At 37.1% G+C, this 18,868-nt stretch overlaps 1 protein-coding gene across 1 annotated transcript; it reads left to right on the top strand.

The window, feature by feature from the left end:
* Positions 1–77: 77 nt before the first annotated feature.
* On the top strand, positions 78–17,757 carry pah (phenylalanine hydroxylase). Its single transcript, XM_074698103.1, has 13 exons — positions 78–200; positions 2,951–3,070; positions 7,049–7,232; positions 10,905–10,993; positions 11,512–11,579; positions 12,644–12,840; positions 14,651–14,786; positions 14,872–14,941; positions 15,078–15,134; positions 15,338–15,433; positions 16,911–17,044; positions 17,134–17,249; positions 17,332–17,757. The coding sequence occupies exons 1-13, from the start codon at positions 162–164 to the stop codon at positions 17,373–17,375; spliced, it is 1,350 nt and encodes a 449-aa protein (XP_074554204.1). The 5' UTR covers positions 78–161; the 3' UTR covers positions 17,376–17,757.
* The last annotated feature ends 1,111 nt before the right edge of the window (positions 17,758–18,868 follow it).

The following is an 18,868-nucleotide window of genomic DNA, read 5'->3' as shown; positions in this document are numbered from 1 at the left end:
CAAGTTGTTTTTTATCCTAGTTTTCACGTCATGTCATCAACTCGACATCGGCCATGTTGGAGGCTAATTATCCCAAATCGGGGTGAGGAGTGCAACAACTGTCTGAAGAACGGAAGAGATGCTAGCTAGCTAGACTCCACCAGGATTTCAGAGACCGTTAAATGTACCTCGAGAAGCCTGTTCACAGCATCTCCTGTCAGGTAAGTCATATTTTCTGTCCATAGCATCTTAAAATCACACTCTGGCTGTAACATCCATGTTTACAAACCTTTGGGCATACGACGACGATGAAGATGCTAACTCCTCGATTAGGTCTCTCCCACCTAGGCGTCATTTTTCGGAATATCTCTCTTTTTCCTGCTTTCCGTGTACTTCACGATAAGTTTTGGTGTGCTCTGTGCGTTTTTCCATGTTTGTTGGCGGATAAGACGTGTTAAAATCACATTTGACTCTGACAATCTAGCTCCGTCGATTCAGTGTTTACGTCAGTGTGTCCTTCCAATATTCCCGGGCATCCGGGTAACTACCGACACGCTAACCGTAGCCCTTTTTAGAAGCTGCGTCATGCTAGCTTCAAGGCTGATACTGTAAGTTCAGAAAAAGGGCATAAAACCCCAAATGACGAAGAACAAAGCATATTTATTCTGGTAGATTTTATATTTATCTTAAAGGAATTTATTTTTGTAAGATGTGGAAAAAACATTCTTAATGAATATTTATCTTAAGCATGCTAGCATTTATTGTTTTCCTTTTAATATACTGTCAATGTAAAATTGTCTGTTAGCTTAAAGTGTTTGATAAATATTGAAATGTAAAATTCATAGCTAGCTGCCATTTATATTCAATTAACGTATCAAGTGTTAGCACAGGATGTAAAAATAACTTTTTTGCTCCTTTTTTATACTGTGTATGAAAAAATACTCAAACTTAACATTATAAATAATCCCAATAATTTGGGATATAATAATAATGGGATAATAGAATGACTATTTATTGTCAGTGTTGCGAACAACGAAAGGCAGTTTGGTGTATCTTTATGATGACAACAGGAAAAATAGTCAATGATATTAAAATACATAATAAACAAAGTAAGACATGTTAAATTAGGCAAGTTAAAATAGTAAAATAAGTTAGAAAGATGTTGTATTTGAGAATGGGGGGTTAAGTACATCAGGAGCTAATAGAAAATGTGAACAACAGTAATACAGGAATGATCAAGGTGGGTGTGTGAGTGAGTTTAAGGTAATTTATTCCTGTTGTCATGTCAGTGTAGTTGTAAAAACACAGACAGACATCTGTACAGCAGCAGCAGCAGCGTTATGACTTTGAAATAAAAAACACCAGGGGTGCCCTTCATCCAGCGGTGGACAACAAGAACCAGATGTGCCATGATTGTAGTTCTGTTTCACAACAAGCGTCCCATGACATACCGATGCTGAGGGGGGTGTGGTGTCACGTGGCCTGCTGTTCAAACTGAGGGGGTTTAATAGAGTTGAGCTGCACACATAAAGCCTATCAGAGTCCAGCATCTATTCTGCACACAAGCTGTTCACCTGAAGTCAGAGAGGATGGACGCTGCTTACAAGAGGGTCAATGGAACCTACGGGCCAGAGGCAGAGACAGAGGAGCAGGGGCCGAGGGTAAAACATGCTAATCACACTTTACATGCAGTGATTTAAAGTTTAGGTGTCAGTTATAAGTGTTTTCTTGCTCCATTTGTAACAAAAATGTTGCTTAACCTGTCTTCTTGTCATTAAATCACAACCTGTGGCAGAAAGAACAGATAATTTTTTTTCAAATAATATATTTTAACATAAATTTTTATAAAATGAAGCCAAACATTGCTAGAATATCACAGATAAGACATCAGACAAAGCTGGGAAATGCTGTGAATGAGGAGGAAACAGACATGAACTATTTGTGGTTTCAAAATACACCTGGAGTATAGTTTATTGTATCCTGCAACAACAACAACAAAAATAAAGTTATCGTCCAGTTTAGCCTTTGTTGTTCAGGATTTTGGGCTGCAAATACTGTATTTGATAAGCAAATGATTGCTAATGCAGGTTTTGATGCGAAAAGTGTCAAATATTACTAGTTTTAACTTCTCAACCATGCTTATTTTGTGCCTTTCTGTGTCTGATGTCAATGATTAATTTGCAAATGTGGTTATTGATTTGACAAAACTAAAGAAACTGAAGCCGTCAACTAACAATGGGTACATTGAAGTTTTGATTGTTTTAATCTTTAATTGTAATTTATATTTTACCTATTTAACAAACATCTTACAGCTAAAATGATGAATGGTGAAGTATTCCTTAAATAGTATTGCTTTTTTAAAGAAATACAATAAAAACACCCCCTTTGTGATAATTAAATTGATGCAAGTGTTAACAACATGTAATTATAACATTTCAGTGAGCGTTAAAACTGCATCCACAAAGGAATTTTTCTGCATTTTGTCCTTAATTCTGGATAAATCCTCTCATGTGTGCAGCATGTGGTCACCGCAGCTTGCTGCTGCTGCTGCAGAGGTCCTGGAGGTTAAAGGTGTGAGGGCTTTGAGCTTCAACGTCAGATTCCTTTTTCTGCAGAAAGTCATGGCTCTCACTCTTGATTTAATGCTTATTTTCTGACACATGTCTTTGCTTTAACGCAGGCACACATTGTGAGGTCCAAACTTAAATAAATCAGAAATTAAACAGCTGTGGATTGACACGTCCTCTGTACTCAGACGCCTCAAAGGGCCACATTGAGATAACTCATCACGAGGATTATAAGGAGGTCAAAATAAGCTTTAAAAGTGATCGTTATATTTATCCCTCCCTCTCTTTTGGCTGCAGTTTTTAGCATGATTGGCCTCATGAGGAGGAAAGCTATAATCTTGTGCACGATGACTCCACATGTGAACCGGTTTTGTTTCCTAAATGATGTTTGCTTTGTTTTACAGAAGAGAAGAGGCTCCATGTACCTGGAGGAGGAGACCGACAACAAGTCAGACATGATCTCCTGCATCTTCTCCCTTAAAGAGGAGGTCGGGGCTTTGGCCAAGTGTCTGAGGCTCTTTGAGGTAAATTACTCACAGACAGATTGGTTAAATAAGTGGAGAGGGGTTCAAACACTCGTAACAAATATTTCTACGTGGTGTTGTCAAATTTCTTTCATAAAGAGACATTTTCAGCTGACAGGAGACGATCTAGACCAATCAGAAAGAGGTTTTGGAAGGGGTGGCTGCACCATTAAAAACTTAACTCAGCAAAAAACTGAAAAAAAACATCCTTCCAAGATTTTTCATTTGGACTTTTTATTTCATCAAACAGTTTTTATTGCATATTCAAAAAGATCCAAGCCTTTAATGAAAAGTGCCTGAACTGTGCAGACTTGAATTCCTCGGTGACTAAACTTCAGTGACTAGATGGAGTGGCCAATCTGAGGAGAATCAAACAAATAAAAAGTGATATAAAGTGGATTACTGAGCTTCAGAGGACCTGGGAGCTGGATTTTGTGATCTAAAAAGTGATCCCCAGTTTCAAATTGTTATTAAAACTTTGTGCAACACAAGAAGTACCAACATATTTAAGTGTAAACAACTCATTTTTACTTCTGTGTGAATCTGGTCCATAGTTTAACTGTACATGGGTGTCAGACGGATCAGATCAGGTTATGTAAATGATAAATCTGCAGTTTGTCTGGTCTACTTTTCATGTTTGTGGCCTGCTCTGACCCTTTAAAGACCGGAACTAAACAAACGGAGCTTATCTCTGAGGCTTGTGTTGGTTCTCTTTCTTTTTTTTACATGCAAATATGAGCGGTGACTCTTTGATCTGCTGACACCCCCTCAGGGTTATCAATAACAATGAAACAGACAAACCTGTCACTCACAGAAAAGATGTTCAAATCCAGGCTTCAGTGCTATGCAATGCTCACATTATGCAAGATTTAACTCAAGTAAGGTACTTTTTTCGCCTAGTTTAATATATCTATATCTATATCTATATATATATCTATATATATATATATATATATATATATATATATATATATATATATATATATATATATATATATATATATATATATATCACTTAAGAAAAAATATATAAAAAAATATAATAAACAAAACAACAACAAAAATTTATAAACTATATATATATATATATATATATATATATATATATATATATATATATATATATATATATATATATATATAAAATTTTTTGTTGTTGTTGTCTTTTTATTTTTCCCAAGTGAAACATAAACCAGATTTACCACTCCAAAGAATATACATACCCAAACAAGTACACAAATTGTCATAAAAGCAGGAAGGACATGTGAAGCATAAAAATGAATAAATTTAAAAAAACAAAAGTAAATACGTTAGAGACTTTTATAGGAATTATTATCATTCCAGATATATATTTTGTGCTTTATGTTATAGTGAAGAGGAAAAAAAGGATGGTGAATGAAGCTTAAACAAAGGAGTGAGACAATATTTACATGCTTTTAAAACACACTACAAACTTTAAATGTTCACAAGTGACATCAAAACAGGAGATGAGATTCAAAATCTCTGATCATGTAATAGTAAAGAGTAAAAAAGTAGTTATAAAATTTCTTTCTTTTGGCTTCTTTAAAACTAGAGTTAATAAAGTGCTTTGAGAAAAGGATTTTGAAGTAGACTTTGATTGTGATGGAGAAAACTATTTAATTTCGAAAAGATCAAGAACAACCTAGAGGGCAGGAATTTAACAGGATTGAATATGAGTAAGTAGAATAATAGTCGTAACACTGAAGGATTTTAATGATAAGGTATTGCTAATTAAGAGGAAAAAATTATTCCTGTTGGTTGGAGCCTACATTTCCCATCATGCAGCTCAGCAGCATCTTTCTACCACCTGTTTGCGTTTCAAAACTCTTGCTGAAAGAAAGTCTAACTCAAGCCCAGGGTTAGTTTTTGCTGCTTTAAAGAGATTTACGGTAAACCTCACAGGCATGTCAGCCCCCCTCCTTTAAAGCTCCCGCTGCATGGTTTCACTTTGGATACAACAGTTTGATATTCTGCAGAGAAACAATACACAGCAGAGGATTCAGTAAAAAAAGTGTCACACACACTTTTCCCTCTGAAAATCACTTAAAGTAACAGAAACAGAGTGTAAATACACAGGAGTGTGTTAGTGTGTGCTGTTTTTTTATTCTGGTATCGATCAAAGCAGCCTGTGCGTACGTGACTGATTGAAGGCCTGAAGGGAACACTGACTGGCACCACTTCAATTGTTTAATCTTCAACATGGACATCATTATCAAAGTTCACGTTTGCTCTCCTTCCAGGCAGATGATGCGTCCAGAATGTTCCGCAGAGAAAAGAGCCTGAAAAATATGAAAAACATCCCAGAAAGATGTTTTTGGTTTGAGAAAAACATTTTTTTAATGTATTTGTCTTCTCAGCCATGTGCACGCTCCATTTGGGGGGGCGGAGAAGTTTGCTCTGAATGCAGGAGTAAACACGAGGATCCTCTTTGAACCTATGAGCGCGCACTTTCCCAATCCTCCCCCTGCTCCACCCCCCCTTCCTCTTTTTTAACTTTGCTATAAAACATGCCAAATGACCCCCGAACCATCAACACCCCCTTTCTGCAGAGTGCTGACTTCACTAAAAACGCAGCCCGAGGTGAAACATCCGTACTTCCGTGCATTTTTCAAGCTGGGCTGAAGCATGTGCTAACGTTTAGCCGCACAGACTTTAGTGTTTATCCAGCTTCATGAATGCATAATCTCCATTCTTTAGAAAGTTGCACCCCGAGAACGGCGACGCTTGTTTATCCGCCTTGGAGCACAGTGCATGTGACAGCAGCGGGGTTATCATGTGACAATACAGAGCCACACGCCATCCTTGACCTTACGCAGCAGTCAGGGCGGCAGGAGGGTGAATGTCACCTGGCTTACACAATGGAGCGCGGCTCTTAGGGGTACAAAAATCAGGCGAGGTGACCTCTGCGTGCTGCTCTGTGCAAAGCTGGATCATGGAACCTTTCTGTAAAACTTTGAGGTTATTTTTTGCTTCAAAACACCCAAAAAAATCACATTTACGTTACAATACTTTTATGTCAGTCTTGTGTTCAGCAAATCTGCACATTTTTGGTGCAACTCCTGCAGCCGTTGTTATGCAAAAAGCTTAAAACTCTCACATTGTTTCATTTTAAACATTAGCATCAAAAGCTAAGCCGTGTTTGTAGATTTCTTTCTTCATAATGTCCCTGAATCTCTGATGAGGGGAAAGTGGCAGATATCAAGTTGTCGTAAAACATTTTCATCGTTTCTCAGCTGCAATAAATTAAAAAAAGATGAAAGCACATCATCTTTTCCTCTAAATACCAACCTGGTCATTCCTCCAGTCACTCCTGGGGGACGCAGGCCCCCTCGGCCCTTAAAGAAGGCTGTTATAGTACAATGGGATCCAGATGGAAGAGGCCCTGGTGCTCACACCCTCCTCTAACTTAGCCTATAGTAGACTGGGAGCAACATACACCCCTAAAGTTACATAAACAAAAACACATTTGGATTGTAAAAAAAAAAAAAAAAAAGAAAAAAACACGAGCCGGAGCTTTTTCTGCATTTTGAACATTAAAATTTGCAGCGATTTGCGTCCAATTAGGTTTGGAAACGTCCCAGAGGTCTCGAGCTCACGCGTCAGAATGAGGAGCATGTAAATGTTGGCAGAGGGATCCGTTTGAGGACTAACTTTATGATTTTAGAGCAAACAGGAACAACTTGTACTGCAGTGATTGTGGATGAGACAGCAGAAAAACAGAGCAGAAGATCACAACACACTAAGCTCATGAAGCATCAATGCAGTGGCAGCACAGCGCCCTCCAGTGGTGGAACAAAGTCAGTGCTGCAGCCTGTTGCTAGATTATATTTGCATTTTTTTATTTATAAGAAACTTTTCCCTGAACAAAATAAACATTTTAAAGAAATGAAAAGATAAAAAACATAAACAAATATTGACCTGTGTCTTATTTCTGTCTTTTGTGTCTTTCTTCAACAGGAGAAGGGCATCAACCTCACACACATCGAGTCTCGGCCGTCCCGTTTGAACAAAGACCAGTACGAGTTCTTTATCAGCGCCGACCCCTCCTGCTCCCAGGCCCTGGATGAAGTCATCGACAGCCTGCGCACAGAGATCAGCGGCCATGTTCACGAGCTATCACGCAACAAAGAGAAGGACACCGGTAAGTGAGAGTGTGTGTGTTTATGTGGTGGGAGGATCATAAGCATGAGTACTCAGAGTGCTACACTCCACATGTGGTTGGATTACGAGTAGATGTTACTCAACACTTCTTTTTTTTACTCCATCAAAATAAATATTACATAAATCTCTCTGCAGTGAAACATAACAGGATAACCACAACCAACATCAGTTTTTTCTCCATACACTGGCTGCTAGAGGCTAACTAAATTTAGGAGGGTTCACCCCGGAGGGTCATGATCATTCACCAATTTCTGAAACTGAAACTTTTGATTTACTGTTTGTACAAGAAGAAAAGTTAAGAAAAATCAGAGCTCTTTTTTCTAATCCCAGTTATAAGGGTTTAGCCTCAGGAGAGCATTTGTGTCTTAATCAAATAACAAAAGAAAAAAACTATGCTGTATATGAATTAAACAAAACTTATTGCCAGAAGTGTTCATTCTTTAGCATTCTGCTAGCATGCTGCTAGGAGGAGAGTCAGGGGATAACCAAAGTCCTTGAGGTTGATAGTTGAAGTTATGTGGTTCATCCTCAGAAGATCATAAAAGTTCAATATGAATTTCACCAAAATCCATGCAGCATGTTTTGACAGATGGATCCAATTTTTTGCTGTCTAAAGGAGCAAGGTTGGGTTGATGGAAGGGTCTTCAACCTGTGGCTCTGGAGCCTCATGAGGTCCTTTGACTCCTTTGCAGTGGCCCCTTGTAGCTTTAGAAAAATATTGAAATAAAGAATTTTTGTTAATTTACAAAGGGTGTTATGGATGAAAGAGATTAACACTAAATCTAATCATGTGTTCACATTTTGTTGAACTAAATATGCATCACCACATTCATTTTTTAGAGTTTTTTGCAACTTTCTTTAAACTTTTTGCATTTTTTAAATTTTGGCATTTCTTTTTTGATAATTGCAAACTTTGCAAATTATTTAAAATTCTAAAGAAAAAAAAAATATATTTTTCACTCTTTAAAATTTTTTTGAATAACATTTTATTTAGCAAATTTTGGCTTATTTTCTTTATTTTTTTGCATTTTTTTTTAATTATTTAAATTGTTACTTTTTTCATTTTTGTATTACATTTTTTGTGCAAATTTTGGCACATTTTTTAATTTTTTGCAAATTTTTGATTTTTTAAAAATTGTTACCTTTTCAATTTTTTGAAATTACAATTTTTTATTTTATTCATTTTTTTTTTTGTTGCAAATTCTGGCACATTTTTACATTTTTGCAAATTTTTGAAATTTCAGTATATTTTAATTTATTGCATTTATTGAAGTTTCATCAATTTTGCAAATTTATGACATCAAAAATTGTCACTTTTCTTTAAATATTTGCAGATTTATTGAAAACAAAAAACTAAGACATCACATGTACAATTTTATAAACACTAAAATTTCTTGTTTATATAATTATTCACTACATGTTTTTTAATGTTTAGAATTTTAAACACTTGTTTTTTGTCTTTCTTGTGATGATAAAGTGCATTTTGTGGCTCCTGAATGGCCTTAATTCAGGTGAGCTGAGGCAAAATGGCTCTTATGAAAGTAAAGGCAGCAGCTGAAATGGTCTTTTATTATCAGGGAAAGTGTTGGGAGCTGCCGAGCCTCCAGACGGACTGAGTGAGAGACGATCAGAGTCGCCAATGAGACTGAGGGCCCAGCGGCCATGTCTTGCCCCCTTTATTAGTTGTTTCCAGAATGACATTAGTTTAGCTTCTGAGGACCAACAGGCCTGGCAGGAAACAGAGGAGCTCTCTGTGTCAGAGCACGGAGGAGGAGAACACACCAAGGTCATGACAGGCAGACGGACAGGGCCACCACGGATCCTCCTCTGACCTTGGTGTAGACTCTGGTCTGTCGGTCAGGGTCAAGTGGACCAGCGGATATTTATGGCCTGTTTTGGGGTCTGCCTGTTTATGGAGGAGCCTGGCAGGGACTTGCCGTCATGGCCTTGAGCCTCAGGCTGGACCACACTGCACAAATGTAGATTAATGATTGGGCCCCAGTGTTTTTCAGCGCCATAAATCAACATGAACAAGAACATGACCCGTGATTGGTGTTCTGGTTACTGTCAAAATGCCCGGGTGCAAGAAATCCTGTTACACTGTCCTCACAACTAATACCCATGGACGGTTAATATCAGTGAAAAATTACACTGAGAAGTCAAACCAACAAGTCCACCTTCAGGCTCGTTTGGTTCATTTGATTAAAAAGTTTAACTCTCCAGCTCCAGAAGTCAACCGTCAGACCTGCTGATCCATCTTTAGATTAGACCGCTTGGGTGGCGATTAGACCAGAAACTCCTGTATTCATTCAGCGCTTATAGTACATCTGTGATTGGACTTACAGGTCATTCAAGGCGACTTGATCGTATGACTCTTTGTTTTGGGGATTTGAAGGTTTAGAATTCAGTTAAAGAGGTTAACATTGTGTTCAGGACAAACAATGTGACAGAGTTTCCAAAAACTCGACCACATCTTGTGATCGGCTGGGTTTAACATTAAATGTATATTAATATAAACAACATAATATGATTTGCCTTCAAATGTTAGAGACGTTGATCTGAAGCAGACAGTGCTCAAGAAAGCTATTGGTCAGTCATCTTTCACCCACAGATATTTGATAAAAACCAGAAACAATATAAAAAACATTTGTTTGGGTGAGTGATGTCACTCATTTGTTCCTAATGCTTTGTTTTTAAGCAGGCTGTCACCTTACTTTTGGTGCCAAACCAGAAAAAAAGTCAGTCATGCCTCTAATTATGAATAACTTGTCTCCTTGTTATCTTAAAAATATATGAATAAGAAGAAAACAATCTATTTTTGCTGAATTAAAGTGCTTTTAGCTTCCAGTTCTTCCAGTGCCAGCCCCTGGTGGACACTTGAGGAACTGCAGTTCTTGCAGTTTTGCACTAGCTTCACATTTTAAGACCAAAAGTTGCCACTTGATTAAGTCATAACCTCTCCTTAGCCTGTAGTATAATTTTGTCACAAGTATCATACAATAGAGGCAAGTTTGCTTATACCACCACCACTAGGGGGAGCTCCAAGAATGTTTGAATCAACTTAAAAAAATGTTAATTCTGTCTATAGGAGCCTAAATGTTGTTGTCTATAAAGGTGAAATGATTTGATCTTGAAAAAATAGGAGGAGCAGTTTAGAAGTACACTGCTGCCACCATGTGGACTGGAGTGGAATAAGGAAAGTAGATCAAAGGAAGGTTGAGAGATTTAGGCACAATAACAAATAAACGGCTTCAGAAGGAAGAAATAAGTGGATCGTTTGCAAGCGTAACGTCATTTAAAATCCAACTAAAGACACAAATGATGAAAAAAATGTAAAGTTGCCTTTAGATTCTCACACAATTTAAAAGAAAGTCTAGAAATCTCACGTGATAAACCTGAGGTGTTGAAGCTACAAAATTGACGCCTTTAGGTCTTTAACATCAATTTTCATTATTCAAACATGAATCGATTCAATCTCCCTGAAATAAAAGACATAAAGTGACAGGGGTGTAATCTGTTTATGCAAAACATCCTGAATTTGCAGCTCACCTTCGCTCTGAGCACTATTTACATTTAATTGCTTTGCCCTTAACAGTCACATGTTGTCTAAAAACATTATTAACAGAGTGTAATAACTGTTATTACTCTGCAGTGCCGTGGTTCCCCAATGACATCCAGGACCTGGACCGCTTTGCCAACCAGATCCTCAGCTACGGCTCCGAGCTGGATGCTGATCACCCGGTGAGGACTGACTCATCCGTCACTGTCTGTGTGCCACATCCTGCCTCTGCCTGTGTGTGTGTGTGTGTGTGTGTGTTTGTGTGTGAATGCGTGTCCACTCACGCCCACGTGTCTTATGAAAGCCGAGATGACAGGCTGCACTCTGCCGTCTTTTCTAATGGAAACTATCTAGACACACAAATTGATGTCATTGCTTTAATTGAGCCCCTATAATTATAGATAATTGCTCCCTTTTGCCACCGCCATTAAAGCGAAATGTATTCATCATAATCTGAAAAACACTCTACAAAGGCTTCATTTGAATATGTATCTGCGTGCTCTTATTACAGACGGAGTGCATAATGCTGTCAAAGGCCACAGGGTTTAGCCTCAGCAGAGGATTTCCACTCTTTGATTTAGCCCTGAGTGGCTGGGCTGCCATCATGAGATCTAACATGGCTTTCCTTTATGTGCGTGTGCGTGTGTGTGTGTGTGTGTGTGTGTGTGTGTGTGTGTGTGTGTGTGTGTGTGTGTGTCAGGGCTTTACAGATCCAGTGTACAGAGCCCGCAGGAAGGAGTTTGCTGACATCGCCTACAACTACAGACAGTAACCACTCTTACATTCTTTATTCTTTATTTTTAACAACACATATTTTCCTCTGTTTACTTTTTATTAAGTCAGGGGAAATAAATAATCTCCATTCAAAATAATATTGAGAATTTGGAAAAATTATTAGCAGACAGTGCTTAATTTATAAGGCTGAGGTCTTTGTTGGTATCATATTATAACCAATAACTCAATAAAGCTGTTGCTATAACAAAATAAAGTGTAAATTAGCAATAACAACTATTTTGAAGACATTAGCAACACATTATAGAGACATAAATGTAAATTTAGTGTAATGAGAGTTAATTTGTCTCATAGCAACAGATTAATTTCCCAATAAAAAAGGTAAGAAATTGTAGATTTTTTTAACGGTTTCAGTTAAATTTTGTTCTAAATAAAGGTCAAAAGTTGCAGCTTTAAATTGTGACGCAGAAAGAAGGTTATCTTGAGGGGGGTATTGTGGTCTCTTTAAGGCTCTAAATTGCCCCTCTAGTGCCTCCTAGTAGCTCAATGTGATTTGAAGCTTTAAAAATAAAAATAGTTTCTGTCCTTAGTGATTTAGAAAACCCTTATTTCAGCACTTGTCTGTAACTCTTTATTTAAGCTGCCGTCTCTTTAAGACTCCCTGCACCACAAACCCCCTTCCCTCTGATTGGCCACCCCTCTGCAGGCCTGGGGGCGGAGCTATGGGCAGGCCTTACTTTGTTTACATTGTCTAAACTAGATCTGTCAGTAATTATTATAAGTATATAACATATAATGATGATGCAAATACATTATTAATTCAAATGCTACAATTTTAAGGTGGTTAAAATAATTTATGATACAGGATAAATGTTTTAATGTCAGCAAAATTACATTTAAAAGTCATAGATTGGGATCAAAATGTTCCTCTAAATCCCTTTATTTATCTCTCATATGAATAAAAAAATGTGATATGACTGTAGTGTCTTTAAGTTATGGTAAAGTTTTGTGATATTTAGCCAAACTTGCACCAACAATCAACAAATTTACAACTAGAAGTTTTCAGACTCATGAAACTGAGCTTATCGTCTTTTCTCCAGTGGCCAGGTCATCCCCAAAGTGGAGTACACAGAGGAGGAGAGAGTCACATGGGGAAAAGTCTTCAAGGAGCTGAAGACTCTGTATCCGACTCACGCCTGCCGTGAACACAACCGTGTTTTCCCCCTGCTGGAGAAATACTGCGGCTACAGGCAGGATAACATCCCCCAGCTGGAGGACGTCTCCCGCTTCCTGCAGTGTAAGAACTGACGGAGCGTGATGTATGGGCCTCTTATGTCATTTAGGTCAAGTCCAGAGCTGACACCACTCTCACTCATAATGCTGAGGGCTCCTTTTGATTCTTATGTAACGACCTGATGACTCTGATTTATCCCACAAAGCTAAAAAGCTTTAATCACACATCAAGTTGTTTTGACATCAAGTTTAACTGAGCGAAAATTCAGACCTACTCTGTGGCTGAAAGCAATATGTAACTGGATAATTCCCTTTCTACATTACTGTAGTCTGTCAGCAAACTAATAGCAAGCTAACTTCAAGCTACAAGGCTAGCAAACCAAGTGAAAGCTAATGCTTGAGATACCAAATAGTTGGCTTTAGCTAATGGTTAAACTAATTTTTCAATGCTAGTTATCTAATCTTGCCAGCAAACTCAAATCAAGAGAGCTTGTCTCACAGGTCAGGTGCGCAATGACTAATGGCTAACCTTAGCTAAAGGTAAAGCTTCACTTCTTGTATGTAATATTTTTTTAAAAGTCAATATTTGTTTTTTTTTTCCCCATTTAGATGTCATTCCTAATAACTAAACTCAGAAGAAGCTACCTAAGAAAAAGCTAACTATTCCTGCCAAGGAAGCTAGCTTATTAAATGAAAGCTAACTAAAAATATTAGCTTTGACTGTTTTGATTTCTATACAGTTATCTGTAATTAAAAAATAATCACTTTATTTGAGTTAATACTGGGTTATTTAGTGGTACTATTCACAATAAATGTAAAGATTAAAAATTGCTAACTTCTCTGGAAACGCAGCTAGCCTTTAACCTGTAGATTGCTATTTGGAGGCAGCTAGCTCTACTTTTGTATTTCCTTAATATCAGGATTGGGAAAACCACATGAATTAAATAATGTTTTCTTAGTGTAGTGTATTAGTTTTCATTACAAATGTGGGAAAGGTTCATTTTTATGAAAGAAGTTGCTATTTTTTCCCACGCAAGTCGCTAGCTTATCCAACCAGGGCAACAAACTAGCGGCTAACAATGTTAGCTGTAAAAGCTTAACACTTTAACTGAATAATATCTGAGAAGTTGAATATGTTACTCATCACTTTAAAGCAGCCAGAAGTTAAATGTTAACAGCTAAGCTAGCTGAAAAGAAAGCTAGTTGTTGTAGCTGCAGCTACTAGCAGCTAGCTCCACTTTGACTGATTTTTTTCTGTGTATCTGTGTGTTTGGAAAATATCCACTTTTCTAGATTGATATCTTAGTTAAGTGTGTTAGTTCTCAGAATTAATCTGATAGTAGTTAATTTGGAGAAAAGGAGAAGCTAAATGTAGATAGCTTGAGCTAGCAGAGTGGCTAAGTTCTTCAATTAAGCTGAATTGAGATTTTTACTCCATATCACAGCCTAAGATAAAGGAAGCCATCATGTAAATTTGTTTACATGCAGTTTAAGATTATAATTTCACATTTTTTATATCTATTTATCTTTCCAAAAGTTTTGTTCATTCGAGAAATCAGTGTTCTTTATATTTCTATTTCTCTAGATATCCTAACAGGGCAGCAGCAGGTGTCATTGTTGAGTAAGGTCAAAGAGAAAGTGATATAATTGTAACTGTTGTTGTGATTTTTACGGCTGAGTCATCTTACTGTAGCATCATACAGTTAAAAATATCCTCTCATGTATTTGTTTTGGAAACTCAGTTGCGTCACTGACACGCAGGAGCTGCTCAGACTCTCCACTTCCTATAGCCCCTCCTTACCTGCGCCCTCTTATTCAACACAGACAAACGCTGACCTCTTTCATCTCTCCGTCTCTGTCTCTTTCTCCTGCAGCGTGCACAGGTTTCCGGCTTCGCCCCGTCGCCGGCCTGCTCTCGTCTCGGGACTTCCTGGCTGGACTCGCCTTCCGTGTTTTCCATTCCACGCAGTACATTCGTCACGGCTCCAAGCCCACCTACACGCCTGAGCCGTGAGTGTGCAAACTCAGTTCTCAAATAAAATAAAACAATGAGATTATCGTGATTTTTAATGAGATGTTTTGATTTTTGATGTAGTGATATCTGCCACGAGCTTCTGGGACACGTTCCTCTGTTTGCTGACCCAAGCTTTGCCCAATTCTCACAGGTAATATTCAGCTTTATCTCGGTCTCAGGATGTTTTCATCCTATTTTAGACACTTTGTGTTCCTTAGAGTGTCAGTAAATTATTGTTTTGACATATAAACATTGTTGTCTTCATGATTTTACTCTATTTTCTTCAGGAAATCGGTCTTGCCTCCCTTGGGGCCCCTGATGAGTACATTGAGAAACTTGCTACTGTGAGTATGAAGAAATAGAGGGTCTGGTCCTGTGTCAGGAAACCATGATTAAAGCATCTTTCTGCAATAAATCACCCAGAATGAGATAGAAATACTTGCTTTTTTGAACTTTAAAAGCTCTTTCCATCTCAAGTTTGATTTGAAACAATGTGCATGTTGGTCTGGTGGATGTACCGTGTCACAAACGTGGTGTGTGTCCTCAGGTGTACTGGTTCACGGTGGAGTTCGGCCTGTGTAAGCAGGGTTCAGAGATCAAAGCCTACGGAGCTGGCTTGCTCTCATCGTTCGGAGAGCTGCAGGTAAGAAGAGGACAGGAAGTTACACCCGTCAGCAAACATGGAGCCCCGCAGCAGCTCGAGCCCCCGTCTGTTATTACGTCACACTCACCGTGTTGCTCCACAGCAGCAGAGCAGGCAGTGGGTTAGTGGTCCACTCAGACTCAGGTTTAATGTGTCACTGGGGGACTGGGCCCACTGGGCCACCCCTGCAGGGTTCGGGTAAAGTGGTTCAGTGGGTAAGTGGAGGAAGCAGCTGGGTATCGAGGTCAGAGTTACATTAGCGCAGGATGTGCACTCTGCTTGGTCACATCAGCAGAAAGAACATCCCTGAATCACACTTCCTGTTTACTGACAGGAACAGAGACAGTCATTGAGAAAATCACTGCAGGAGAAAGCAGCTCCAAATATTAGGAGTGAGTATCGGCAAGAGCCTGACGATCCGTTACACATCACGATACTTGGGTCACAATACGATAAAATCACTGTATCAGAATATTTTGATATATTGCGATATTCTCCCCAGTTAATTTCTATATTATTGTATTTGAAATAATGAAAACCAGAAGCAGTGTTTCATAAATAGGGGAGACCATGTGTGGTTGTAACATGGGGAGAGTTGTAACACCACCAATTCCACCAATCAGGGATAAGATAGGAGTCACATGCTCATTTCAATATTTACTCACTTCCACCCTGATCACACATGATGACTATCAGGGCTGGAAACAGGTTCATGCAGATTCTATAGAGAAAAAACTGATTTTGAGGTAAGAAAGTAAATTTTTTGACGAAGACGATATTTGTTTTAATACTCAAACTATTCCAGATAAAACTATTTGACTTATATCAGAATCAATTGTAGTTTCTCAGGCTAAATGTGATGCATTTTTCTCATTCTAATTTAAATCTGCTATGCTAACACAGCTAGCTAAACACAAATTTCTTTTTTTTTTCCTTTTTTTTTATTTTTTATTTTTTTTTTTTCAAATTTATTTAACATAAAAAAACTATGGCATCACATGTACAGTCTCCAATTTCAAAAGAAATCTTAAATTGAAAATTTTTCACAGGATTTTAACTATGTATAGAATTTTACATACTGTCAAAGTCAAAAATTTGCAACTTTAAAAAGTTGTACACTTAAGTCTCAAAAAACTGGAATTTTTTTTTTTTTTTCTCGAAAATGTGTTTATTTTATAACAGCATCAAAACCCACATCATCAAGTTTAGGAATGCAAAATTTTGAATATACTTTGAGATTAGATTATTATACAGTTTATGGGCAACATACAGCGGAGTAGCTCTTCAGCGCCATCTACTGCAGTGGAGGTGCCGATTGTTTAATAATATTGTACTTCCAATTCAGCTAAAATGTGAACTTTTATTTTAACAAAAATACTGATATTTTATCACAGGTTAAAGTTTTTCCATATTTAGCTGTATCAATATATTTTACACCTCTACTAAGTTTTACTTCTTTGCGCTCTTTTTATTTCAGTACTGCCTGACAGAGCAACCCAAAGTGCTCCCCTTTGACCCCGACAAGACCAGCCTCCAGAAATACCCGATCACAGAGTACCAGCCCATTTACTTTGTGGCTGAGAGCTTCGAAGACGCCAAGGAGAGAGTGAGGTGAGGGGAGGCAGCAGAAACTAAATTATCAAACCAGAAAAACTGCACCAAAGACTTCTCTAAACCTGCACAATTGTCTGTGTGTGCAGGAAATTCGCAGGCACCATCCCCAGACCTTTCACAGTCCGCTACAACCCGTACACCCAGAGCGTGGAGGTTCTGGACAACACCCAGCAGCTCAGCAACCTGGCCGACAGCATCAGCAGTACGTACCTCATCATGTCACACAGACATCAACACAATCATGGCGTACAGTTCAACTTTATACACCGTTCCTTTTCTTTTAGGTGAAATGGGGAAACTGTGCGAGGCCCTAAAGAAGCTGGAGTAACAGCAGCAGCTTGTTTTCTCCCTTTAACAGCAGATCTTCTGAGCATGCTTTAAATTAGCTCTTCTTTCTATTAAAATGAATACGCAAGTCAAATAACAGCATTAATACTGTAATCCAATGAGTGTTTAGCTTACTTTAACTGTGTTTCTGTTGGACGATGAGGATTGTGTCTGTAGCAGCTAGAAGTGTAACTGTCAGTGTTATTACGTGTCTTTGAAATACAATCTTTACAGTCGGTTAAATCCAAACCCAATATGTGAATACCAGACAGTTCCTCGAATGTGAAGAACAGCTGGAGTAAACCATGTTTTAAAGGAACATTCCAACACAAAGAGATGACTTTTGTCACTAACGTTCAGAGTGCTTAATGAAGTGTTTTGTATGTGCATGAAATTAGTAATAAAACAATAAATATTTCTCCTGTCTCTGTCTTATCCCTAATGCTGATATTCTGAGGGATGAGTCGTGAATTTTCAGTCGTCGAGAAAATTCACAACAGGAACTGATAAGGCCATTGGTACTGATAAAATTTTATCAACGCCCATCTCTCGTAGGGTAGGAGTCAGGTCAGGTTAAGCTGCCTTCATGAACATATTTTATTTTCATTTATTGATTTATTTACCTTCGCAGACACTCCTCTTAAAGGAAGCAAGATACGATTTATCAACAGAGGACACTTTTGCATGCTAAGGATTCAATCAGCAAATGGCTGGAATTGACTTGTCCACATGTGGGCATAAGAAGTTCCTCACAGGAGCTTTAATCCATTAAATCACATTTTTTTCCCCTTCAAAATAAAAGCATGCATTTAATTTCTTAGACCTGTAACATAATATGTATGATTTTTTTAAAAAAAAACAACTATTTTATTTTGATTATTATAAATAATAACATTAATAATAATTGTGATAATTATTTTATATATGTTTTATATATATTATTTTATTATATTATTTTTATTATTATAACCACTATACTTATAATAGCTATTATTATTATTATTATTAAAAATAATAATTATCAATAATAACAATAATAATAATAAATATTATTATAAATTATTATAAATAATGTTTTTTTTACCCAAATTAGCTACCTGAAGTCAAACCAACACTCTGAAAGTTTAATAACAATAATAATAATTATGATTATTATTATTAATATCATAACTATTATACTAATAATAATTACGATTATTATTATTATTTTTTATTATTAACACTACTATAATTATTATTATTATTATTATTATTATTATTATTATTATTACAAATAATAATAATCATTTTTTAGTGTATTTATTTAATTTAAAATGTTTTAATAGTTTTTTTTTCTTTTTCATTTTTTTTTTTCAAATTAGCTACCTGAAGTCAAACCAACACTCTGAAAGTTTAATAACAATAATAATAATTATGATTATTATTATTAATATCATAACTATTATTCTCATAATAATTATGATTATTATTATTTTTTTAATTATTAACACTACT

This window comes from Halichoeres trimaculatus, unplaced genomic scaffold (assembly GCF_033239565.1).
Source record: "Halichoeres trimaculatus isolate MK-OKI-2021-1 unplaced genomic scaffold, fHalTri1.1 fHalTri1_scaffold_21, whole genome shotgun sequence".
Lineage (NCBI taxonomy): Eukaryota > Metazoa > Chordata > Actinopteri > Labriformes > Labridae > Halichoeres > Halichoeres trimaculatus.
This window is presented reverse-complemented; position numbering and strand designations above follow the sequence as displayed.

Excerpts from the sequence above, each read along its gene's own strand:
- pah (XM_074698103.1), top strand. The coding sequence starts at position 162 with ATGTACCTCGAGAAGCCTGTTCACAGCATCTCCTGTCAG. Across the intron at positions 201-2,950 it reads TTCACAGCATCTCCTGTCAG|AAGAGAAGAGGCTCCATGTA; the intron begins GTAAGTCATATT and ends TTTGTTTTACAG. Across the intron at positions 11,580-12,643 it reads ATCGCCTACAACTACAGACA|TGGCCAGGTCATCCCCAAAG; the intron begins GTAACCACTCTT and ends TCTTTTCTCCAG.